The sequence below is a fragment of the Clarias gariepinus genome, chromosome 24 (genome assembly GCF_024256425.1).
Source record: "Clarias gariepinus isolate MV-2021 ecotype Netherlands chromosome 24, CGAR_prim_01v2, whole genome shotgun sequence".
NCBI lineage: Eukaryota > Metazoa > Chordata > Actinopteri > Siluriformes > Clariidae > Clarias > Clarias gariepinus.
The window spans coordinates 15,444,708-15,471,624 of record NC_071123.1 but is presented as its reverse complement, the minus strand read 5'-3'; the positions used below and the strand labels follow the sequence as shown (position 1 = coordinate 15,471,624).

At 39.5% G+C, this 26,917-nt stretch overlaps 2 protein-coding genes across 2 annotated transcripts in view; both read left to right on the top strand.

The window, feature by feature from the left end:
• Positions 1 to 7,572, top strand: part of ap2b1 (adaptor related protein complex 2 subunit beta 1) — a 31,196-nt gene extending 23,624 nt beyond the window's left edge. Inside the window, exons 19-22 of the mRNA XM_053485099.1 lie at positions 703 to 787; positions 889 to 975; positions 4,564 to 4,718; positions 7,243 to 7,572. Of these exons, the coding sequence (XP_053341074.1) occupies positions 703 to 787; positions 889 to 975; positions 4,564 to 4,718; positions 7,243 to 7,317 (402 nt within the window). The 3' untranslated portion in view covers positions 7,318 to 7,572. The remainder of the gene's footprint in view (positions 1 to 702; positions 788 to 888; positions 976 to 4,563; positions 4,719 to 7,242) is intronic.
• Positions 7,573 to 11,849: 4,277 nt separating this feature from the next.
• LOC128512435 (ras-like protein family member 10B) lies at positions 11,850 to 26,512 on the top strand. The gene is made up of 4 exons (XM_053485705.1): positions 11,850 to 12,207; positions 13,466 to 13,852; positions 17,611 to 17,735; positions 24,862 to 26,512. The coding sequence occupies exons 2-4, from the start codon at positions 13,565 to 13,567 to the stop codon at positions 25,130 to 25,132; spliced, it is 684 nt and encodes a 227-aa protein (XP_053341680.1). The 5' UTR covers positions 11,850 to 12,207; positions 13,466 to 13,564; the 3' UTR covers positions 25,133 to 26,512.
• Positions 26,513 to 26,917: the final 405 nt, after the last annotated feature.

Here is a 26,917-nt window from a genome sequence, read left to right as displayed (position 1 = left end):
TTTTGTGACTTTATTCCCATATTCCAGTAGCAGTAAAATTTATACTTTTTAAAAAAAATTGGGATATCTTTGGTTCTATATGAGGCATCAGAAAACTGAAATGCACAGTTTGGAATCTGATTTCTCCTCAGATGACACACACCTGCAGGACATTTACATAAGCAGTTATTTTTAAATCGGTCATTGACCCATTCTGTGTTGCCGGCTCAAATTCATGTCACTTCGGTTTTAAGGATTAAACTACCTGGGTTTTTAAAAGAAGATCCTGTTTACCATGCGAAACGGTGCTTTTCTGCAGAGCTGTATATCTTTCTTATTCTTTTTATGTCAGCATCCGTTGCATTTACTGCCCCTCATTACACCGCTCTAGCAGAATAAACGGGTACAGGAGCGGTAGTGCAAAGGGGAAACGGTCTTCTAGTGGTTAATTGATTGCTGGTTTCATTGTCCCCCAGACCAGTTTTTAAAAAGGGTGGGCACCATCAATATACTTAGGCTGCAGCCCAAGTATGCTTTACTGTATGTGTTGAAAGCACTGTTTCATCTATGAGAGAAATTTTCTTTCTAAATCAGATGATGCAGCAATACTGTAAGAGTCTCAGCTTTGTTGAGCTTTAGTTCTTTTTGCCGAATTGTCACTTGTTGAGTACAGTTTACACAGACACAGTATAAAGAGTTTGACTTTACTCTTCTGTCTTGCAGGTGGCTGTGAAAAACAGCATAGATGTTTTCTACTTCAGCGTGCTCATTCCGCTCAACGTCTTCTTCGTAGAAGATGGAAAAATGGGTAAAACATTGTAGCGCACTTTAGTTTGTTGTTGGAATCGAATATAATGGTTTTTATAAATGTATTTATTCTGTTTTTCTATTTCCCTTGTGTCTTTGCAGAGCGCCAGGTATTCTTAGCTACATGGAAAGACATTCCCAATGAGAATGAACTGCAGTACCAAATCAAGGAGTGCCACTTAAATGCCGGTAAGTGATTCTATCTATTGATCTATCTGTTAATTTATCCATCCAGCTGACCTGCCTCCATTAGCCTTTCAGGTCAGTATTGTAGATAGAGAACTATTTAGATGAACATTGCACACCGATGCAGTGTCAGAAATAAGCGTTCCTAGCTGGACCTGGGATGGTATGATCAAGAGTACGTCTTGAGTACCTTTTTAGTCTGTATATACCCTCAGGGGTGCAAAGGTTGTACTTTTAATTTTTTAAGGTACATCAGTGGTCCTTAAAGGCAATATTAATTTCTAACTTGTGTAAGAATTAATTGCGATTATAATCTTTACTTGTTCAAATATCTTGGAAAATATTTAAAATATAGAAGTCTACGCTATGACCTCTGCACAAAGGTACTGAGTGGCTGACAAAACCCATGTCCATGTCAGTATGCTTCTTTAGGTGGGCCTCCATTAGTATTATAGCCACCTAGGTTTTTTTGTTTTACTTGTGCTACTGGGGCAGTTTTGGCCCCTCGGGTGTGGGAAGGATCCAAGACCCAAGAAAAAGAAATTGTTGAGACTACCACCTACATCTTGTTTAAAAGGACAATGGACTAATATTAGGTAATGCACTCTAACGTACAATTATTTATGTAAAATTATATTTTTAAAGCTATGAAAAGTACAGTAATGGTACAAAAAGATGGACATTTGTTACTAATTTTGATCAATAATGAAAATTGTACTTTGGTAACTTTTCTGCAAATAATTTCCGGAAAAAAATAAAATCAGTCAGCGTTGACTAATGCTGACCTTTAAAGCATTACTTCCACCTCCATCAGTGTTGAAATGTGAATATAATGGTGAAGCTTCAGACAATGAGAAGAAAAATCTCAATGCATACAGCACCACAGTGCTCGACTGCTGATCGCTTCTAGCTTTTTCATAAGACAGACGTGTCCTGAAAACATGTTTTGTTTTCATCATAGCTGTCTGATGGGGGGGTACTACAAATAACTAATAATCAATAATTTCACAGGTGTGTATTTAAATAGCTCTTCAGCTACAAGGCCTGAATGATTGCACAGTGGGGGGACGAAGTCAATATTCCCTTTCACACCACAGATTTCCATTTGTGACTTGCTTGAAATGAGCACTCTGCCTGCAAAAGGCACTTCTTGCCTTCTCATTATCAAGTCATTATCTTTTATGAGAGAGGGTATGATTCGCTCACTGCTACAGCCGTGTTGGTCTTTATAAAGACATACACTCCGACTTGATTCAGAAAAAGAATAGTTCCATGTTAATATTTTTCTTCCTATTATCTTTATTCACATTTAACTGGAGCTCAGCTTAGCAGTCAAGAATGCAGCTCTGTCTCACTCATTTCCTTGACGAACACGGCTTTATTGAAACATTCCACAAAACCAGTCATAGGAAGATGGCTGTACGGCCATGTGATTAGTCTGTCTGTCTGTCTTGTCTGCCCAGGGTTGCCAGGTCAATAAATAATTCAACCCCAATGTAAACCTAAAACAGCCCATAGGGAATACAAAATGGCCCTTTTTGTTTTTCTTTCATCCAGTCACACTTGATAACTGCAGGATTTTTAGTCACTTAAAAAATATTTTTACTATTGCTTTAATGCACTTTATATTCATTTAATTTCTTGGAAATTTCTTTTACAATGCTTCCTAAATGATCAATAGTTAAGGTGCTTGAGTGGAAAGCGACATGAACAGCCAGCTGCCATTATGCTTCCTTTACTGCAACATTTGTTCTTAGAAAGGAACCGCCTATGTCAAATAATGTTCTGGCATTAGACAAAGGAGCCACATTTTTTTGCTGTGCTTTTCAGTAGCACCATGTGCTGTCAGATCATTGTGGTGAGATCTGATTTTACTTTTGCAATATTTGCAGAAGGCTTTTTTATCATCATTTGGAACACTACAAATCCATTACATTAAACCATTTTCCGTCTCTCATTCTTTGCAATATTTTTTTAACCATGTTTTTCAACTCAACATTCCCGTTTTAACTTGCGAACAGTAAACGCCAAGCGCGCCCTTTGAATCAGGTTTCTTCCTTCTCTCCTGCAGTTCGTGGGTTGCCAGGGATAAATCCGCATTAGGAAATTGGACATTTATCTTTATTATTCATAACAGACAAACGTTTTTTTTGAGTGGCCATGTTACTTTATAAAAGCAGCCCAAGTAAAGGCAATCTGTGGCTCCATAAACCGCAGCCCTGACAACCTTGCTTGTTGTTCAAGTCTTCTTAACTTCTAACATGGATCGTTCCTTAATTGATTCAAATGCCTAATTGCTGTGGTGTAAAAAGAAGAAAATGCTTTTGGACACAGTGACTGTATTCAACAGCACCGTGGTTGATTTTCTGCAACTCTCATGTTTCCCCTTTCGGTTTATCAGTTATTTCCCGATCCTGGGTCTATTTCAGTTACACACTTATTCACTGCTTTTTTTTTTTTTCTTCTTTTTTTTTAAAGCTCAGTTGCCCCCCGGTGTCATCATCCTTTTCTTGTCGCTCGTTTTCTCTCTTTTCCTCCCATGCATTCTGATGCCCTGCCAGGCCTCCCGTCTGTCAACCATCAGCTGCTCCCTCATCCTCCCTGCACTAATCTGTCATGGGTCAGGCCCTTAGACTGATCGAGATATTAGCCTGTGGAGCCTTTTCACATTTCCAGATGTTGTCTGGATGCAGGGAAACCAAGACCGCAGTGCCAGACTTTATGAATTTTTCACCACACATTCAGAAAATGATTTACCTCTACAATAGTGTGATATTATACACACACTGCCAAAGCAAGAGATTACTATTGCTGTAGTCAAGGATAAGTCAGGAGGAATTCACTGAATAGAAACCAAGGTTAAAACACACGATGCTACCACCACCATGTAAGGATAACGAGCTGTGCAGCAAGTCTAGTGCTTTTGTTGGAAAAAAAATTCAAATCTCTTATGAGTCTAAGAAAATAGTTTGCTCTAAGAGATCTTTATATTTGAAATATTGAAATTGAACATTGAAATACCGAATTGCTCTAGAGCCTTCAGTCAATCCATGCTCCTTCAGTAAACATCTAATAAATCTGTCCTGCCTTTGTTTCATCTTAAGACTCACACGCAGTGTGATAAATTACAGATAACTAATCAGTAATTAAATGGATGTCTTCCATTCTCAGTGCCGTTATCCTTTTGCTTTAATGCGGTGCTTTTCTGATTTCACAGCCTTTCACTAAACTGTGCAGGGAAGCTCCAGTGACGAGAGAAAGGTCTGCACCTTACAGATGACTCGTAACTGAGTGTAAAAAGAACAAACTGCACCGGAGTCCTAAATGTCAGGCAAAAAAAAAAAAAAAAAAAAACCTGTAGTGTGTGGGGTAGTTTACATTTGCGTTCCTTAAACGCAACGTAGCAGCGTAGTATCACATTCTGTCGTTGCACTAAAACTTAGACCCTTGTAGATCATGTGCGCCGTTCGTGTATTCCCCTTTTACAGTTTTTTTTTTTTTTTTTTTTTTAAACATCCCTGACATGAGTTCATGTGACCGCGCGAAGTGTGACAATGTAACTGACAGCGTGTGTGTGTATGTGTGCGACAGACACCGTGTCAGGCAAGCTGCAGAATAACAACATCTACACCATCGCCAAGAGGAACGTAGAAGGCCAGGACATGCTCTACCAGTCCCTGAAACTTACCAACGGCATCTGGATCCTCGCCGAGCTCCGCATCCAACCTGGCAACCCCAACTACACGGTAAACGCCTTCTCTAACTCGATATGAATGCAGGAACCGAAAGTGATAAATAACACAAGTGATAAGCGAGACTGCCACAGACATCGCACAGCTAGACTTTTATTACGAGGCGCCACAATATTTTGCGTTATGGAACAACTAACGCCTTCCTGTAGACTAATTTTATGCTGTGTGCGCGCGGAAGGTCAAAAGGGCTGAATATCTGAATTTACTAGCAGCCTTTATTTAAAGCTCGAAGCTGGATCGACTGACCTACAAAGATGCCCTCTGACGGGTCATTGTAGGTTTAAAGATTTTTCCACCTCCTCATAGCACGATATTTTTCCAGGGTTTTTCAACTTCTCACTGAACGCCCGAGTTCATCATTAATTCCTTGTTCTTTAACCAGCGAAGCTTTGACATGCAACACGGCTGCTGAATATTTATAAATAATAACGAGTGACATCGGCAGTCCAGGTACATGCGACGTTGCACTGAAATCGCTTTTTCTCTTGTGTACCTCGCAGCACGAAAAGAGAAAGTGACCTTCCCTCTGCAGTAACGCACACAAAACCTACTGCAGCAGCTCGGCTGAAGGACACTCGTCAAGGATAGAACTTTAGAATTAACTCAACATAATGTTCTCTGGTGTTTCCAGAGCACATCCAATCAAGCATCTCTTAGCCATCAGGGTTAGGCACGTTAACAAGATGCGTATAACATCTGCTCTTATACTGAAAATCTCCTTCTGTGTACACATGTCCCGCTTCACTAGCACGCAGTCATAATCTGTTGATTAGCGCACTGACCCTTTAAGCCTTTTTTTTTTATTTATTTTTTTTTTTTAGCAGGCATCTATTTAGTCACTGCCGCAAGGGTTGATTACCTATAATCCCCCGAGACAGCTTGAGACCGATCCAACCTCGGTGTAATTGGTTTTAATAGGAATTCGGCTTCACCGCGTTGGCATAGCTAGACTTTGGATTAATAATAATGCCAATTCTGCCGGCTTTAGACCGACTGCCGCAGAACCTGTACATGCACGCACAAATTTATCATATCACTCAGAAAGCAAGGAGTAGGACACATGGCCATTATGTAATACAACAGTAAATGTATCACATTAATTTTTTTTCAAAAATTAGTCGATTCTAATACTTCAGAAATAATGGCTTTAGTGACATTACCTTTTCTGCAATATTTAAGCAATATCATATCAGCAATATCACAACAGGAGTGCTGTGGAAAATATCAAACACAATGCCATTGCATTTATAACAATCATATTGTGATAATTTACTTCACAATATGCAGGTCTCATTAGTACTTCCATAACATTTATATTGTCTTTATTTTGTACAGTAAGTGAAATAATAAAGATCTGTTTATGGATAAATGACTCATTTCATTAATTCTCAGCAAAGTCAGACAAAACCCAGGTGATCTAAAAATCATCAAACTTGTATACAATGTGTAAGACATTTGCTCTAACAACTTACGGGCCTTATACTATCAGACAGAGTATACTGAGATGTTTGGATTGAGTAGATAAACCATACAAAGAAAACAAGTCTGAATTTTAGCGTCTAGTTATTTTTAGCTTGAATAAGCACCAGAGGCTAGCTTGTCATGGCTCATTTCTGGTCTGATTAGCAAACTGACAGCATGGGCTGTTAAAAAAAAAATCAATGATGTTTAAAGACAGAAAAACACAAGCATGTGTTTTGTCTTTTGCCATCAAATTAAAAAAATCGATCTGTCTCATTTGTTCAGAGTCCGTCTCTATGGACTAAACATAGATATGAAACATAAATATAAATTCTTTTTTATATTTATTTCCTATTCATAGTCTTTAATTTTAAGGTCACAAGCAGTTGTCTAAGCATTTCACTGCATATCGTACTGTGTATGACTGTGTATGTGACAAATAAAATATTAATTTAAAAGCTAAAGTTTATAACCGTAAAACTATTTAAATCAGTCATCAAGCTTGTTCAGAAATTTCTGAGCAAGAAATGGTTATGTAAAGGAATCTTGATGAATTTTACTTAAATACCCCTGGTCTGTCTTTTGTTAGCTCTTTAAATATATTACGTAAAACTTGTAATACACATTAGAGTTACTTTCATGGTTTCAAGCAAGTGACTCTGCAGCTGTGTAGGAGTGGGCTTTTGTTCGGGACACCCTGAAGTGAATGGCAGGGCTATTCACTGGTTAGGCACAAGGTTGTTCAGCTGAGCTCACACAGTATAATTGAGCTACCATTGATGCGATAGTACAAGTGGAGCAAGCAGGTCATATCACCACACAACAGCTTTCCATGACTAAACTAAACGTATAATATAATTCTGTGTATTATAATACCGCTAATTAGTTAATCCCTTTATTCAAAAAGAAGAAAATGCTTTAAATGAGCAAAGCTCGCTCGACCTTTGCTTAAAGGTTTCACCACTCTGTTTGCTTCGAGTTTAGATCATTAAAATGAACCATTTTATTCTGTAGCTGACTGAGTTTTATTTATTGTCTCTTTTTTATTTTCTCCCAGCTGTCCCTGAAGTGCAGAGCTCCAGAGGTGTCTCAGTACGTGTACCAGATGTACGATGCCGTGCTGAAGAACTGAAGATCTAAGCCTCTCCACAAGCACGTCCTTTCCTCCTATAGTTTCCTCCTAACTGTGGTACAAGGATAAAACTACACCTCTTCACATTTCTCGTTTTTACCTCCGTTTAGTTCCCCCTGCTCTCTTTTCTGTAGTGTCCCGGTAGCAACTGTGTGCTTTTTGCCAAAATGTCCGTGTTGTTGATTAGCTGATGCACTGTGCCTCTCAGTCACATTTATTTTACGCCTACTATTATAAAAGTGTCCATGAATGGAGTGTGATTGTGTTTTTCCTTGCATACACTCACACATACTCTGTATTTGCCGTGCTTGATTATCTCGCTCGATGAAAATTATTCAGACGATTATTTTATTTTTTTTCAGTGCAATTCCAGTTTATATACTCAGGCAGAAGCAGTGCCACATAAGCGGAGGATTTTGTGCCAGGGTGGCCTTGATATCTTTAGCACGTGGCAGATAAGATAAGGGTTTAAATGCACGTCTTATTATAAATATAGACACTAGTTCAGAACCACTATTCAGGAGCTTACCGGAGTTTTTAATTGAGCTTGTTGGGTATTAAATAATTTCGCCTTTAGTGAAAATATACCTGAAATATATATTTCATATTACCTTGGATGTCGTATGGATGTAAAATCTGCTTCGCATGAATTAACGTGTCCCCTCTTGTACGCTTATGCATAAATTCCTGAACTAATAGTATGTATATTGCTCAGTCTCTATTACACTCCATATTACAACCACTGCCATAAAGCAACTAGCAGCAGTTGTTCAATGCAAATATTATTTGTTTGCTTCAAGCACTTACTTATATTCTTCATTCCTGGATTGTGAGTCACAGTTGGTCTAATTATTCTCACATATATCCAGCTGTATGGTTTTGTGCAGTGATGGTGTACTGTGAAGTATCTCACTTGTGTGAATCTGGTGTACATACTAAAGCCTGAACGTCATGCCATTTTTTGTGGTGCTTTACAGTAACAATTAAAGAATAAACGCTGTCATTTATATGTTCTTGTAATGAGGGTAAATGTTGACGTGTTTTCCGTGGAAGCATTACTAAAAAAAACTACGCCATACATTATGTTTTGGCTAGTATAAACATTAATGCCATATTTAAGATAATATGTGACATGCCACAGCGCATTCATTTACAGTAGTTATTATAATGCGTATGAGTAGCTATCATAGGAAGAGCAGCTAATCTGCACCTGTTGTGGAGAAAATTCTTTCCAAAAAAAGAAAGTCAATGTAGAAGCAGAAGGCAGTCTTCCTGTCCGCCATAATTAGAGGCCATCACACCTAACACTTCCTCAGTCATTCCATTCTTTTCAGCCATTCCTTGTCTTCAAACTTGTTACCAATGTTTTTGTTTTATGCATTTTTATTTTTGAATAAATCAAATAAAGACCTTGACCGTAGTGCCTACGTGTTTCTGTGCTTCTTTTGGCTTTGGAGATAATGCCAGTGATCCTGGTGACGCATGTGCCAGCCTGTAATCTCTCCACTTTATTAAAGCTTTCGGCTGAATGCTGAACAGAGCTTGACAGCCCAAACAAGTTTTCCAGCACGATGACGGTAAAATATGTTTCGGTGCTAAACAAGCCATCTATCCATCATATTACTGATTATGGTATAAAATATGACAATGTGCTGTTGTAAGAAAATTATAATCTACAGAAGTGTGGTGGAGCCCAACACAGAACGTAGCGTTACTGTTATCACCACCAGTCTTTTTTGTCTTTTACCAGCCTCTCGCTTTTTTTTCCCCCCGGCTTTTACATGAAGTTAAAAATAAAGCTTGTCATGTCGCTGAGAAGCTGCTACAGCTCTGTCACAACAGGCTCAGCCCTGATTGTTACAAAGTGCTGACACTGGAGACTCCTTCCACCATCTTTGTATTTTTGTATTGTCTGATATGATTTCGTTTCTATAGTATGTGCACTCACATTTATGGCATTTGGCAGTTGACCTGAAGGGCTTACATTTGATCTCATAATATATCTGAGCAGTAGAGGGGTAAGGGCTTTGCTCAAGACAGTGGCAGCTTGGTGTTGGCAAGACCTTCCGATCAGTAGTCCAATGCCTTAATCACTTAACTATCCCTAGCTTATTTATGCATGTTGACCCAAAAGTCTGGATCCATAGGCATTTTTTTATGTTCAATTCCATACTTCATCTTTTTCTTTCATCTTCTATTCTGCTTATCTTGTGGACTGGGTTGCAGGGGCCTGGAGCCTATGCGATTCAGTTTATTTGTATAGTGCTTTTAAAAGTGGTCATTGTCACAAAGCAGCTTAACGGAATCAAAAGAAAATTATGGAAATGTGTATGAAATGTGAGAGAATATGTATCAATCGAAATAATCGGATCATCCCTGATGAGCAAGCAAAACTCCCTGAGATAAAAAAAGGAAGAAACCTTGAGAGGAACCAGACTCAACAGGAAACCCATCCTCATTGGGTGATAACAGAGAGCAGGAATTGTTTTGCAGTCATACTGTATGTTAGGCTGCCGGACATTCAATATAACAGATGATGTGTTTTAATTAAATATGGAGTCCTGTTTGTTATTCCAGCCCTGAACTATTGAGCGACTGCAGTCAGAAGTCTTCAAAGAACAGTTGTCTGCATCAGTCGACCGTCTTTATGGTGAAATTTAACCGTCTTCAGTCATCCAGACACTCAGTCTCCATGAGATCTCCAACCAGAAGTGGGGCACCATGATGAGTCAGACAGGTCCAGAGGGCAGAGGGGATCTCAGGAGCGGCATGTGTAGCTTGACAGAGAGGAAGAGAGATAACCGTTAGGTATGGTCACAGTCACATAATATACTGTATAAGGTGAATGTGTATTTAGTGCAGAGTGCAAGCAGGGACTCCGGCAGGACTAACTATGGTAGTATAATTAAAAGGGTGAGCCACAAGGAAACACAAACTCCCAGGGCTCCCTGGGATGTGAATTAACCAGTCACTTCTCCGTCAATATTGAGGAGAGTGGGAGAGACAGCATCCAAACATATTCCAGGAAACTTGGGGATGACACAGGACACACACACTATGGGTAAAGTTTGGGAACACCAGTTAACCTAATCGGCATATTTTTGGATTTTGGCAGGAAACCCATGAAGCACAGGGAGAACATGCTCCACAAACACAGACCCCGAGCAGGGACTCAAACTCTGACCCTGGAGCTGCGAGGCTGTGGATGGAACTTTAGAAGATTTTATATCAACAGACTTTTGTGTGTGTGTTTGGGAGTTCAACTGACATCAGTCACTGTATCTCACTTGGCCAAAAATGTTCAAAACTCAGGTATTTAGCGTGTACACATCTGCTCCAAAGCCACAAATGGTCGATTTGAGTATATATGTCATTTCTACTTTAAAGCTCAATTTTTGCCTCTGGTTCCAGAGTTTGAGCCTGTGATTTGCCTTGCATAACTAATGTCGGAGTTGTGCTGCTCAGCATATCATCACCATTATCTGATCAATCTAATCGATTGAATCCAACTGGTAACCAATCCAGGATTTGAAGCCGGTAATGACCCTGATCTTGTTAGTCCGTAACAGAGCTAAGTAAGACCACTTCCATGGCTTGTTTCTACACAAATCGGAACAGAATGCAATACTTTGTCACCTATTCAGTTCAGGCAAAAGAAGAAAAAAAGAAGAAAAAAAGTCAACATGCAAGGCCACCTTCTTGCACGAGTAAGGAAAAATGTGCGGAATACTTCAGAAACTTTTTGAAAATAAACTTAGGATGAAAAAAAAAAGCCTTCTTACTGAAGATCTAATACCGAGCTAATACCGCATGCCTGTCGATTTCACGCACAATTTCCATTTCAGATGCAAAGCCTCCATAAAACCAGAGTCCAGCAGATGGTAACCTTTTTAAGTGTACAAATCAGTGCACAAATCACTAAGACCTAACACACACACACACACACACACACACACCTGGACCCATCTGACCACCGAGCATGTAAGTAACGCGTGGACAGGTATGGACCACGTGGTTACTTAGCAACAAGGGGGGAAAGTCTGGGTTGCTAAGAAACAGCCGCCTTACTACGGCACGTCGAGAGACGCAGGATGCGCACATGTTCGGTAGTAAAGCAAACAAGAACAACGTCCGGTGTACAACTGCGACAAATAAGAGGCATGTGTGGCATGCACGGTATATAATACTGTAGTTTCCCTTTTAGTTGGCATGCATTATGTTCTGAGAGAGGGAAAAAAAGGCATGCACTAATTTGATTCAAATTACTGCATGTAGCATAAATTAAATATTTCATTAGATCTAGAAAGGATGCGCGTGCAATGCCATGTAATGCAATGCAATACGATTGATGCACGTGCATACAGTATTTGTGTCTCAACTGCAACATATATCTTAGTATTTCGGAGGAGGAGAGCTTCTTCTGCACGCGGAAGGGAGGGAGACACGGAGAGCGCGTGCTGACTGACCAACATGCCTATTTTCCTTTTTTTTTTTTTGAAAATCAATCTGCGTAGCCTGTAAAAGCGCGAGCGCACATCACTCAGCGCGAGGCGAGCTGCAAGGTGATGATCACGTGCGCACTTTGCTTTTTTTAGTTGTTGTTTTTTCTTCCATCTGTGCGCGAGCATCTGAACCTGTTGTATTTATTATCGAATTTGTTTGTTTATTTATTTATTTGTACGGGGGTTGCACAAGCACAAACAGGAGGATGCCCCTTTCGGAACGTTACTGCCGCTTCTGCTGCTTCTGCTGCTGCTGTTTGAGGCACCTGGAATGCCTACGCATTGAACGAGTCGGCATCCAAAAGTCGTGAAAAAGTCGGATGGTCGGTTTGTTCCTCGTGGCGCAGAATCGAGCTTCCTACCTGCCGTCGAGGGAAAGTATCACGAGGTATGCATCATTATTATTATTTTACAAAATACTTTATAATGATCAAATCCGCACCTTACATCTGACACAGTAAGCATACGGGTGGGGCATATAGCATTCAAATCATATTGGTTATACTTATGCACTGGGTGTATTATATTACGACTTACATATCATACCTAGCAGTAATCTGTGCACTGGAATGCAGTTGTACAGTATGTATTAATATTTGGCAATATGGCACTTTCTATTCCCATCTGCTCATATCTCTATATAAATGAATATATGGAGGCTGACAACTTATTTTTAATAATGACTACAGTACTGCCCGTGGTGTCTACAGCCCCTTCAGATTTCATATATCATGTTTCTATGTACAGTAGTATATCACAGTATGAAAGTGATTGCAGCTTTTCCACATAACTCAGTCCTTGGGGAATGTTTTATGCAGCATTGGTACAGCGTATGGATATGATAGTGTAATAACTGAGCGAATTAAGGATTTTAACTTACAAGCATCAGATCAGCAGCCCAGATCCCAAAACACTGTAGGTTCCAGATGCACTTATTCCATGCTCTGTCAGCGCATCTGTCATCTTTCGCTTTTTTCCCCAAACTGCTAACAGGCTTATGGATATAAAATTGCTTTGGTTAGCTCTGCATTTTATTAGGTGGTGTGATGTTTGAGCCTCAAAGGAGACATAAGAAACAACATTTGTACAAGGGAACTATGTACATTAATCTGTCAGGAGGCCCAAGGTTCCTTTTGGTGTCTCAGATATTGTGTCAGCAGCACTAAGTATAATTTCAATTGTTCTATTCCTGCTTTGAATACGTTTCCTCTCTCTCTCTATATATATATACAGCATATGCACACACACACACACACACACACACACACACACACACAATGTGGCACCGTGGCTTAGTGATTAGCACTGTCACCTTACAGCTGCAGAGTTCAGGGTTCAATTCCTGCCTTGGGTCTGTGTAAATAGAGTTTGCATGTTCTCCCTATGCTGTGTGGGTTTCCTCCCCCAGTTTAAAGATATACAGATTAAGCTAATTGGCATTGCGAAATTGTCTTTATACCATCCAGCGTGTACCCTGCCTAATTCTCTGAGGATAGGCTCCAGGATAAATCAATATAGATGATGAGTGAGTGATGTATCACCTTTGTAAAGGTCTGTCTGATAAGATTCTCATTTGGTCATTAAATACACTTTGCTTCTGGTTGGTATCTTCACATGGATTTCATCCCATTTCCCTTCATGTCTAGGCTCCCAGGTTTAGTCGTCCTATGAATGGGGCTGTGCTGTGCCCAGCTCAGCTCCCCGTGCCCTGGTCAGGACTATGCAGGGCCTTGGTTCCTATCTGAATGCACTGGCCAGTGGTTTGCGAGAACAGGGAGGGTGGAGGGGCCCACCGAGGCCGAGGTGGACGTGGTGCTATGCCCCCTCCATTCCGGATAGCGGTGCTGGGTGCGCAAGGCGTGGGCAAGACAGCTATTGTGCAGCGCTTCCTCCACGATGACTACAGTGAAGTGGCCCCGTCAAGCCACACACGCCGGGTGCATCTGTCCGCCGCTGTGCTCAATGGCCACGTGCACGACCTGCAGATCACCGACTATCCAGCCATCAGCAGCTTTCCCGGCAGCTCCCTCCAGGTATGGACATGGCTGTGTGGGCCTCCAAGTTTTGGGAGTATTGAAATTTTTTTTGTAGCACTCTATTAAAGGAATTCTCCAACAATTTTACCTTAACCCCTGTCTCGAACATTTAAATTTAATCAAAATTCACTTGTGGGCGGATGTCTAAGGGCGGTTGTTGTGTGTTGATAAAGTGCTCGCCCTATCATCCGGAAGTCGCTGGTTCGATTCCCGGGTGATGCTGTAACCTCTCGCCGCCGGAGGTCTAGAGAGAGCTGATTGGCCGAGCTCTCTCAGAGGGGAGGGATGAGAGGTACTGCGTGCTTCCACATTAATAACGGCTCTACAGCCAGTCTGTAAGCTCACGCAAATGGAAGGAGCACATAGCGCTGTCCTGCGAGTGTGTTACGCCGCCCCCAACGGTGCGTGAGCAAGCAGCTTGAAAAGATGTGGTCGGCTGGTGTCACGTGGTTCGGAGGAAACATGTGATAGTCTTCGGCCCTCCCGACTGAGTGGTAGTAGTAGCCTTAATGCGGGAGCCCCCTAGTGACGGGGAGGAATTGGACACGACAAAAAATAGGGAAAAAGTAAAATATATATATAATAATAAAAAGAAATTTGACTTTATAAAGCAAATTTTGTATGAAAACCATTAAACCTAAACAAAAATTTTATTGTTTCTGTTAAAATTCTTTTAAAAATTTTTGTTTAGTTTGTAACTACAGTGAATAGATTTGTACAGTAACACCAAATTCTGCCATCTGAAAATGAAGTCCAATGTCAGAATACAAATTTAGATAATGACAAAAAGATCATGGAAAATGTGCAAAAAAAAAAGGCCTTTACCTGGATTTTTGGATGATTACTGCAGTGATAAATATGGTTCAGATGGACACTAGTTAGACAAGTCATTTAACACTAACTAATGCAGTGAGTAGTTTCTCATTTCTTAACCAACCATATCAGAAGACGTATCATGTGGTTGTGGCAAAGATGTTACTCTAATTATTGGCCTGCATCAAGAAAAGAAAACAACTAAGGAGATTGCTAAAAAAAAAAAAAATTTGGTTAAGAACTGAAAAATGCAGACCTTGGAAGAGTAATGATGAACCATCATATAGAGGAAGAACATCATAAATTAGCATAATGGGAGATCACTTAAATGTTCAGTAAAATCAAAGGTCAAGGGTTTGGGACTAAACAGCTGTGTGGGCCTTAATGGACTGTGTAGCATTGGAAAAAGGTTATGTGGTCTGATGAGTCTAGACGTACCCTGTTTCAGAGTGATGAGCACCTCAGGGTGAGAAAAGAAGCGGATGAAGTAACGCCTAATGCCTATCGTACAAGCTGGTATTATCTGGGGTTGTTTCGATTGGACGTGTCTAGGTTCAGCAGCATTATGCGCCCAAAAAAAGAGGAAGTAGCTGACTACCTAAATAAACTGAATGACCAGGATTTTCCATGAATGGTTTTTTTTCCTTCCCTGATGGCACGGGCATATTCCGAGACCGGATTCATTTGGCTCAAACTGTAAAAGTGGTCCAGGGAGCACGAGACATCATTTTCACACATGGATTGGCCACCACAGAGTCCAGACCTTAACGAAACTGAGAGTCTTTGAAATGTGCTGGAGAAGAATTTACACAGGAGTCCGACTCTGCCATCATCAATACAAGACCTTGAAGAGCATGGATGGAAATAAATGTTGTGACATTGCGTAAGCTTCTCGAAACAATGCCACAGTCGTGCTCAAAGCAAAATGCAGTCTAATAAATTATTAGAATCTTAGGACAGAGAAATGTCTTTGAGTCATCACCCCTATATAAAGTATACAAGCATTATACAGCAGTATATAAAGATTAAGATGAAAAATTCGAAGGTATGGCATTAAATAAAAGAAAAATTCTACTTTCCATTGTGATCAGTTGCGACTTTGCAGATCAGGACTCTACTACAGGAAATGGAAAATTGACCATTCCAAGGAATTTTTCTTTTTCACACTTGTAATGGAACATTGCTGTGGGACGGTAGGAAGTAAGAGGCCATATTATTGTGTAATTATTATGATTCAGTTTTATAGCTATAGCCCAAAGCCAGCACTTTGAATAAGCAAAGTAGGTTATCATAAGACAGCTAATCTGAAGGAAGATCTGCTTAATAGGGCTATTTCAATTCGCACTTTAATGTCCTGTTTGTCAAGAGGCAAATGGGTTTATTTCAATCATTTCGAAGTATCTTGTAGGTTCGCCTTATCTAGTGACAAAGACTAAAAAAAAAAAGGATCAGCACAGAAGTGTCCGGGAATTCATTCCAGGGCGTGCGTGCTGTAAGCCTATTAGTGTTATCGTACTGCCCTCATTTTGCCTTTTTACTGCAGACAGTAAACCCTTACAGATAGTACACTCAGGCATGGCAGTGAGAGCCCCTATATTACATCAGCAGTCTTCTGTGGTAACTCCGAGGGAAATTCACCCATCCCCCATCCCCCATCCTCTATCCTTAATATTTAATAAGCTGTCTTTGTTTTGACTGACTCATACGAAAGCTTGTACATAGCTTGTTGGATTGATTAAAGAGGTGATCCTCAACCTTAATGAGAGTGCGCTCTTCTCCGACGCGGTAATGACCATATCAGGCACTTGTTCACAAACCTCCTCTTAAAAACGGGTGTTTACAGCCATGTTATTTTTCTCCAAGAGGCGCTGATCCTGTGACCAAATTGTAATTACCTGCGTTTTTTAAAATACATATTATTATTATTATTATTATCATTATTATTATTATTAAGGAAAGGAATCGTGGTAGTCAATAATGAGCTGGTTGAAATTCATTCTCACCCCAGCATGATAGGAGTGATGTGTCTCAGCTGGTCTTGGCGCGTCTGTCTCCTGTTACCACCCTCGCATGCCTTCCTCAATGAATATTAGCCGAGTACGTAAAACGGAAGGGAAGGAAAGAGTGTGAAACATGAATATTAATTTTGGTGCCTGAGTATATTTGCACATGTTTCTGACACTTTTTATATATAGACCAAGTATTACCACAGATACATACAAATATGTGCATTTTTTTTTTCTTTAAAGAATAGAGAGGTCAGTTTTACTGTAAATAAATAAGGGGGGGGGCAAAGAAAATATATACACACTCCAAAACAAAATATATATGCCTTTCTTTTGAAAGTCACATGATTGCATCAATGATGGTACGACTACTGACGTCTTTAGAGGAAATATAATTCTACTCATTGATGCCATAATTTATTTCAAGTTTTAAAAAAGGGCATAAATAACTCTTAAAGATTATTTTATTTAATACTGTACATACAGTATACATTCCTTCATCTTCCATACCACTTATCCTTTACACGGTCATGGGGGCCTGGAGTCTATGCCTGGGACAGAGCAAGTGGCGGGGTACCCTCTAGACAGGATGCCAATCCATCGCAGAGCTCACACACACACACACACACACACACACACACACACACACACATATACTTACACACTCAGGGGAAAATTTGGGAACGCCAGTGAACCTAATCAGCATGCCTTTGGGCTGTGGGAAGAAACCGGAGTACCTGGAGGAAACCATCCAAGCAGGGGAAGAACAAGCAAACTCCATGAACACATGGAAATCGAACCCTCGGCCCTTGCAAAACATTTAAATGTAGAAAAGGAATCAATAGAAGATTGAACTAAGTTTCAGTCTTAATCTTTCTGGTTTATCACAGAATGTAAGCGCTTGTTTTTAACCCTATGTGTCTTTTTGTCACTTAGGAGTGGTCAGACGTTTGTTGTAGAGGCATTCGCAGTGCCCATGTCTACATCCTGGTTTACGACATCTGCTGCTTCGACAGCTTCGAGTATGTCAAGACTATGCGCCAGCAGATCCTGGAGACCCGGTAAATACTACATACTACCTAGCATTTACACTAGCATATATACAAATCTTTACATCCAAATCACAGCTGCTTTCTTGCCACAAATAAAATATGATTTTATAATAATAATAATAATAGGTGTATTACTCTAGATAATAGTTTAGTGATCTCCAAATGTCTTAATTTCTTAATTGGTGTGTTATTTCCATTTATTATGGTAGTATAATATTATGATTACTGTGATGTTTTGTGTGTTGTCACTTAGTAGTCTTTTCTGTTGCTTGCACATGAACGCACCCTTTCATATTCTCACTATCTAAGAATCTCGCGCTTTCCTTCTTTTTCTTTCTTTTTTTCTTTCTCATGTGCGAGTCCTCTGATGAATGGTGGTCCAGATGTAATCACACCATGGTCAGTCCAGTCCGTGTCACTTCGCCCTTCTTATCTGCACATCCGTCACATCCGCAGCCACCTTATAAGCGGTTACTAGGCACCTGAGACGGTGCACTTTGGTGACAGAAATCAGTTGAAGCTCACTGTTTTTTTGAGACTAATCACATTTAAACCTTATTAACCTGCAGCATATTGTTTCTGATGTATTGGAACCACATTACGGTCGTTGAAATATATGGTCATATCTCCATCTGTTAGTTGTAATTACTAATTGCTAGCTGTAGCTTAGCACATCCATGGCGAATTTTGTGTGGAACAATGCTCGTTAGCTGTGATCAATAAATCACAGAAACATTCAGGCAGCTACAACTACTACTTAGTGTTAAGGAAGAGGAGCAATTTGTGTAAATGCACCGAGCCGCAGGGAAGCCTAATAAGTCCCAAGACTGATTTGAATGCTGGAATAAGGCAGTGTGCATGTCATCAGGGTGTAAGTGATATATACAAAATAATATTAAGTAATGATTAAACGCAAGAGGAAGCTGTCTGAATGGGATGTCCGGGTGCTAACCAGGAAAAGCATAAAACCTCAGCTGCCCAACTCACTGCAGAATTAAATGTGAAGCATGGGGGTGGATCAGTGATGGTTTGGGCTGCAATATCATGGCATTCCCTATAGGCCCAATACTTGTGCTAGATGGACGCGTCACTGCCAAGGACTACCGAACCATTCTGGAGGACCATGTGCACCCAATAGTTCAAACACTGTATCCTGAAGGCGGTGCCGTGTATCTGGATGATGATGCACCAATACACACAGCAGGATTGGTGACAGAGTGGTTTGATGAACATGAAAGTAATGTTGAACATCTCCCATGGCCTGCACAGTCACCAGATCTAAATATTATTGATCCACTTTGGGGTGTTTTGGAGGAGCGAGTCAGGAATTGTTTTCCTCTACCAGCATTACGTAGTGACCTGGCCACTATTCTGCAAGAAGAACGGCTCAAAATCTCTCTGGACACTGTGCAGGATATGTATGTGTATTCCTAAGACGAACTGATGCTGTATTGGCCACAAAAGGAGGCCTGACACCATACTAATGAATTATTGTGGTCTGGTTTAAGCCAGGCGTTTCAGTTTCATTGTCCAACCCCTGTGGATATATATATTATAAAGTAAAAATATTTAAGGTTAACTTGTAGGAGATTTTAATTAATTAAATTTAATTGCTTCTCTCCCTAATGTCTTACGCACACACACACACACACATTTCTATACGATTTGACTAGTTAAAAATTTATAACATATGATTATATCGATTATGACTAATTAAGTTCCAGGTTGTCCCACTACATAGTGTGGAAAAGTACAAGAGGTGAATACCAATGCAAGGCATGGTGTTTACACCCAGAAGTAGATAGCTTGTTGTGAAGTGTCTTTTACCTTTATTTACGTACATACATATCAGTGGAACATAAATGGCACTTCAGCCGTAGAATCATCCATCTGTAGCGTGAGACTGTGTGTGGGTGTTTTTATGAATGTGCTGGCAAGTGTTCCTCAACAGCGTTAAAATTTAGTCTACATGGTCGCGTGGATCTGTGATTGGTATTTTGATTGCCTGCGAGCGATGGCGTTGGCTGTCATGTCTCGACTGCGTCAGAGGAGAGACGCCAGCTCTGTTGGTGACAAAAAACATTTGATCAATCTCGCCACAATTATGTCTGTCAGAGGCAAAGGCGTACTCTCTTCTGCTTGTCTCTCCAACTCTCTCTCACTCATACACACTCACACACACTCACGTCTGTACCAGAGCGTTGTGATTATCGGTGCAGCAACTAACAAAGTCAGCCAACAGCTGTCTGATCAGCCAAATCCTGATAGGACGGTTCCTGTTTCAGGGAGAAATTATGACAGTTAATTAATGATTTGTGGTAAAAGTCGTTTAATCCAAGCTGTTGCTTCACCACAAATCTCGCTGATTAAATCTAAACCTGTTTGGATGCCGTGTGGATTTGTAGGGAGACTCTGTGCCAACACCTGCAATACAATCAATATGGGATGAAAACAAAGCCAAAAGCGCTTTTCATCCTGATGTCATATTGATCAAATAATAAGGCGGTAAAACAATATTTCATAAACTATAAGAACTTGTTTTGCACAGGATAAATGGAAACATTTAAAACCTTACCCACGATTCATTTTGTGCCACATTTTTTCCCCACACTGTTCGATCTGTACATGTTTTACTACTGTAATTCAATGTAATCAAACGCTCTAACTTTCTGCATTACTGAACAGATTAATGCATCTGTAAAACAATCAATAACATGCTGAGCGTGACGGGAAGCAAATTACTTAACGAGGGAGTGAATGGAGATTAGAAAGAGAGCAGTTAATAAAAGAATGGGTGAATAAATTAGTGCACGAATCGCTACATAAAGTCTTGAAAAGAGCAGATTGTAATTTTTAGTGCTCTATGCATCAAAGGTCAACTGCGACTGCAATGAAAACACTGGCGTCTGATTTTATCATCTGTTTGTAAATGTGTTTATGGCCTTATGGAAAGTCAGAGCTGAGTAGAGCTGGGAAAATGTAAAAGCTTCGATTTAAGAAACCATCGTGATCCTTTACATGACTACGACATGGATCCAATAGGTTTACGCAGCAGGAATTTTTGGGTGCCAAAACATTGGCACGATGTTAATTTGGCAACGTTACGGACGTTAAGAGAACGTTGGTATTAGGTTGCTTTTGAAAAGTTAGAATTACTTTGCTGAAATTACTCCTGAACAACATGAGGATGGAATAACATTGAATGAATGTTGCAAAAACAATTTATTTCCGATTCCGATCCCAATTCTGATGGGAACCAAATATCAGACCACTCAGACACCACCCATATACAGTGCATCTCAAGAAAAAATTATATCTCGTTAGAATATGGGTTTCTTTTTTTCTAGGTAAAAAAGTAACAGACTCATATTTTTTAGATTATAATTACATATAGAGTAAAACATTTCAAGCATTTTTATGTTGTTTTAATTGATTACTCAATAATGTTGATTATGGCAGACAGCTCATGAACATAAAATCTTTGGGAAACATTCCTTTTTAGTTAAAACAAAAAAAAGTGTGGAATATCTCGCTTTACATGTAACAAATCCAAAATATATGAGTTTCACTGTCTGAATTAAATTATAAAGAAAAAACTTTTCATTGATTTTTTCATTTATTGAGCTTTACTGTACAATATTTATACACGCACACACACTAGGATCGGCTACGTCTCTCTTTCGCTCTCTGCAAGTCATAGCAAAGTTATTATCATGAATCTTCGCCTTACTGATTCCACGACCCTCTCCTCCTGCTCCTCCTCATTCTGCCTGTCAATTCCTGAAATCTTTGCACATTTGGCTGCATTCGCCTCCAAACTTTTTTTCTTGTGTAGCTGTTCCTCTTACAGTAGGTCTGTCTATTTTGACTCAAAAGCTGGAGAAACAGCGGGAAGGGGTGGCACAATACAAGGAAGGTTTTAAATAGGATGAGCAAGATACCCCGGCTATGGTGCCATGTGATTGGGCTTACGCGGTCAGTGTAGGAGACAAACCAATGGGCCACTGTTGCTGCATGATTGGAGGTCCTTGGCAAATAAAATGCTAATAATACTACATTGAATGTTGGTGTTACCCAGACTAAAAAATCCAGCCCTGACCACATGATATCATTTCCAAAAGAAAACGAAACAGATTCTCATTACTCTCAACAGCACTAAGAGATGCAGGTCATGAGATACATGTGCGAGAGGTAGTTGTGTCATTCCTAATCTAATATCAGAATTCTAAATCTTGTGGATGGATCCTCATCTGTGGATGGACATTGTATAAATTTATGTTAGTCAGCAGAAATACTCCAAATTAAGGTTCAAAATTCATGGTTTTGATGTTTTATTTGCAACATTTTGTTTAGGGCATTCATTCAATATTATTAATTCTAGTTTTCAAAAACTACATCATCCTGATGGTGAACATCATTTCAAAATCATTACAACTGGCATCCAATGTTAGGGTTTTTGCCGGATACAGTATGTCCATTCCTTCTATTAGTCACTAGAATATATTATTTCTATACTTATACTTAAAGTGATTTGGCCCACAGTCTCTTAAAACAAGTATTGACCCCCTTTCCCACATTTTATAGTGTTAAAATAAAATGCTCTATTTATCAGAAACAGAGCATGAAACATGGTGGTGGTAGCATCAATGCTATCTTTATTGTCATGCTACCACCAGCATGTTTCACAAGTTTTTAAACTCTAGTGGTAAATCTTTATGTCTTCTTAAAGTCCTCTTTGGCTTTGTTTATTTGTAACGTGACCAGTTTAATGTTTAAATTTATTCTCAGTGGGCGCTCTTTGTTCTAAGGTGAGGAAGATATATTTGTGTTTCTGATTTAGTTATCTGCAGACTAAAGACTCAAATGGTCTAAATGGTTTTAAAAATTAAAACTTATAAAACATCTGTCTTTAGTTTCATCAACATTTCATTTTCGTCACAATGCACTGCACTAGTGTTCATTCATTGGCGTTTGTGTGTGCGCACGTGATATGTACAGTAGTTGTTTGAGCAGTTAGTAGTATATATGTAAGTGTGACTGTTTTATATATGTGCATGCCAGTGTTTCATCTGTGTGTGTGCATGAGTAAAGTTTGATTTAAGCGGTATACGGTGCCTCATACGTTTTCTTTATATTGAACCGGAGAAAAAAGGCGATGTGTCGTAAAATCGGTAGGGAAACAGTTGGGGCACACTATTTCTGGGAAAAGTACACAAATCTGAAGAGGCATACCATAATAATCACCCAGTTTTACATTTTTACTCGGTGGTAATCATGTTACCACATGATAACATAAATAGAGGTATTTTATTTTATAGTTAAACCGATGCCAAAAACATTAATCTAATAGGTTAGCTAATGATTGCGACTTATGGGAGCTACAACAGTCCCAAGTGTGTAAATTCAAAAAAATAAAAAATAAATTCAGAACACTGTCCATACTGCTTTTATTATTTTGTTAATGTTAAGATACTTATTTTGTGAAAAACCTTTAAAAAATGGTTTTGGCTAGACTAGATTGACTGTAGGGTTAATTAATAATAATCTTATTGCTTAAATGTGAAGTTTTTATTGACTTATCCTAGACTAAAATACTTGTAGGTTCCTTTGACTAAAACTAGACTAAAAAGTCCAGCCTTTTAGTCGGCTAAAACTTGACTAAACAAAATTAGGATAAGATTGACTAAATGTAATAATAACTATCAGAGACATTTATCCCGGGACTAAGACTAAGACTAAAATTGAAAATAGCTGACAAAATCAGCACTACTGCAGACCCATAATAAATACAGTTCTGTCAAAAAAAACATTATAGCCTGTTAGTAATTTTTGGTACGTCAGGCCTTGTAAGGATTATTTCCTGCGCCCTAAGTTTTCCCAAAGAAATACTAACCAGCCACAGGGCCTTCGGTTTTATGGGTAGTTTTTGCGTAGATACATAACCCACGTTTATTTGTGTCTAAAAGGGGTGAATCTTTTTCCAAGGCCTGTTTGTACCTTACTTACTGATAAATCACCTATAACCATATAAAATATAGGAACAAGTTTAATTCATCTATTATATCAACATTCTGGCATGTAAACTAATTCACCGGTGCTGTAAATAAACACTGCTATTGTCCAGATTGTTTGCCCTCTTGTCATTGTGGCTGAGATGGCAAGACGTAGCAGATGTGTAGAGATCAGAGGCTGCAACCTGTCACTGCTTGTGATGGATGAGCAAAGCTTAGCCACCTTGCTCACTAAGACCATGACGCCCTGCGCTGATTGACAGCAGGGAAGCTCGAGTCTAATGAGATCAGGCTTTCTCCACACACACATGCGCACGCACGAACACACACACACACACACACACACACACACACACACTAGGTACATATTCATGCACATAGCGCACACTCACCGATTAAGATAAATTAGCTTGGATGACCGGGTCATGTTAATAATTAACATCTTTGCTTAAGCCATATTAAACAAAGTGTTGAAATTCTCAGAGCATTTGAATTAATTCAAAACACTTATTTGAGCTGTTTTGTGTGACTCAGTTCCTTTTGGTGTTCTCATGAGAGGGAAAATTCTTTTCCTCACAAATCTGTCAGAGCCATTTTCTGTGAAAGGCGTAAGTGGAGTCACAAAACCGGTGTTATCTCACAAACCTGGCAGACGGCAGTGACGGCTCACAGGTCGGCCATTTCCCCCCTATTACTAGCATTTCTCTCTTTGACAGTACAACACTGTAGCGCTCTGTTAACCCCATCTGCAAAGAGGTAGTGCACAGGAAGTAATCCTTACAAGGCCTGACATGCCTTATTAGAGCCTTTGTAAAATTTCCAATAGGGTGTAATGCTTTTTGACAGAACTGGATTTATTATGGGTCTGCAGAGTACTAAATCAGAAACACAAATATATCTTTCATACCTCAGAACAAAGACCGCCCACTGAGGATGAATTTAAACAAACAACCAAACCATCCTACCTAAGGACTTTCAGAAGACTTACATATGTACCACTAGAGTTTTTAAAAAATTGTGAAACATGGTGGTGGTAGCATGGCATTTAGCTTTACTCTACATCTTTTTCATTTCAATGTTTTTAGTCCTTGCTGTTAATGAGTGTTTGCCTTTGGTTTCTACAGGGTGATGGGCGCAACAGAGACGCCGATCCTGATTGTAGGAAACAAGCGGGATCTTCAGCGAGGCCGGGTCATCCCGCGCCACAATGTCTCAGACTTGGTGCGCAAGAGCTGGAAATGCGGCTATGTGGAGTGCTCGGCCAAGTTTAACTGGCACATTTTACTGCTGTTTGGTGAGGCCCTGCGGAGTTTTGGCTGTGCCCGCTGCAAACATGTGCACGCCACGGTACGCTTTCAGAGAGCGCTGCGGAGAGAGCGTTGCGCTCTTATGTGAGGTGCGAGCTTGTCACGGCGCCTTGTTTGGTTTGAAAAGAAACCCAGTTATAGCTGTGATAATAAGGTCCGGTTGCCATCCAGCCAAGTAATCCTGCCGTGGATGTTTCACTAAGGAGGAAAGCATCCTCTGTTGACACAAACTGCTCTTGGATGCCAAGAGGAACCCTCAGATGCTGCTTGTCCAGAAAACAGGCCGACCGAAACGCTCAACGATGACTGAAGCCTCAAAAAAAAAAAAAAATCAGCTTTAATATCATGTTGCTGAAATGCAAATAACGTGCTTATGTCAGGACTGCTTTTAAAAAAGAAAAAAAGCCCGTTTCTGCTTTTTATTTTGGGCATACAGTGATGAATCTTCCAGTTTTATTGAGCAAAAGTGCGTCTCTCATCATGACTCGCTGTACCACACATGGGTAAAAAGCACAAGAGCACAAATAAACCTATGTGTACACCCAGTGGATACTTCCATGTTAGGACATACCTGTTTAGCCTGTTCAGGTGCAATTCAGAAATATTGTGTTGTATGAAATGGCATGAAATATGACTAAATTTTATTTTTAAATGAAGTATTACAACAGGACATGGGTCAGTGAGTTATATGATTTATTATACAGTACTGTGCAAAAGTCTTGGGCCTGCCGGCATTTCTCCATAAGTAATTTAATTAAATGATGTAGATTAAATTTAAAAAGGGGCAACAGGCTACAAAGTGCCTAAAGATGCAAAATCACGAATTGTTTATGTAACAACCTCAGCAGCAGCCTCATTTCCCCTCTTGTCTCTTTCAACCACTCAGCATTCAGCATCACCAGGATACTAATCACCGACCTGATCATCCGTCATCATCTGCATCATAGATGATTTCTATGCTTGGATGATTCATAGGTCAGTGTGTGGCTTAAGAAACGAAAAACATTTTTTTTTTTAACTGGTCAGGTACAGGGACTGGACTGAAAATCAAAGGCCTTCAGGAAGCCTGAAAAACTATTCCTCAAAACTGCATTAAAAATAATACAATAAAGTCTGGCTCTTTGGAAGCAAAATACTGTATGAAGAAATGAGGGCTGGTTTCAGACTTTTGGACAGAACTCTTGTTCTCCAGAAGCGAGCAAACAGGAGGGTTCACATTTTATTCTTCTATAATATAAAGCTTGACCTCATTTTTCATCCAGAAGGATAGCACAATATTGCCAAGAAATATGTTCTACCATAAAATTTGCTATTACATCTGACAGCTTTGACAGTCCTCATGATGCCTAAAGAATATATTTTATACAACATTCTGTATTTTAATTTCATATCTAGTTCAGATAGTGCCCCTCGTAACTGAAATTTAAATATTTTTTTTTTTAATAATTTTTTTTTTTTTAAGTGAGAAAGGTTGGAATTTTTATTTTCACAATCTTGACTCACTTATCACTGCTGACAGAAAGATAATGTCCCTCATACAGTAAAATATAATACAAAAGATATTTTTAGGCCTTACTCAAATACAAAATGGTACTAAACTTTATCTTTTCCTGATGCTTATTTCTTAATGACTTAATATGTGATTATATTGTGGAATCTTTCCAAAAGATTCCAAGGTATATAATTGGACCATAGATTAAAGCTTTAAGATATACTACACCATATACGTACTGTATATGCACCTATTTAGGTTTAAAAAATAAAAAGAGATCCAAAAGGTGTAGAGAAATAGTAGGTCACTACCCTTTTTTCTGAGTGTTACGGTAAACCTGGTCTTATATTTAAACAGATTTTAATAATTGACTGTGCATTA

Bases quoted from the DNA above. Each gene is read 5' to 3' on its own strand.
- LOC128512435 (XM_053485705.1), top strand. From the start codon at position 13,565: ATGCACTGGCCAGTGGTTTGCGAGAACAGGGAGGGTGGAGGGGCCCAC. The intron at 13,853-17,610 runs GTATGGACATGG...TTTGTCACTTAG, and splicing joins TTCCCGGCAGCTCCCTCCAG to GAGTGGTCAGACGTTTGTTG. The intron at 17,736-24,861 runs GTAAATACTACA...TGGTTTCTACAG, and splicing joins CAGCAGATCCTGGAGACCCG to GGTGATGGGCGCAACAGAGA.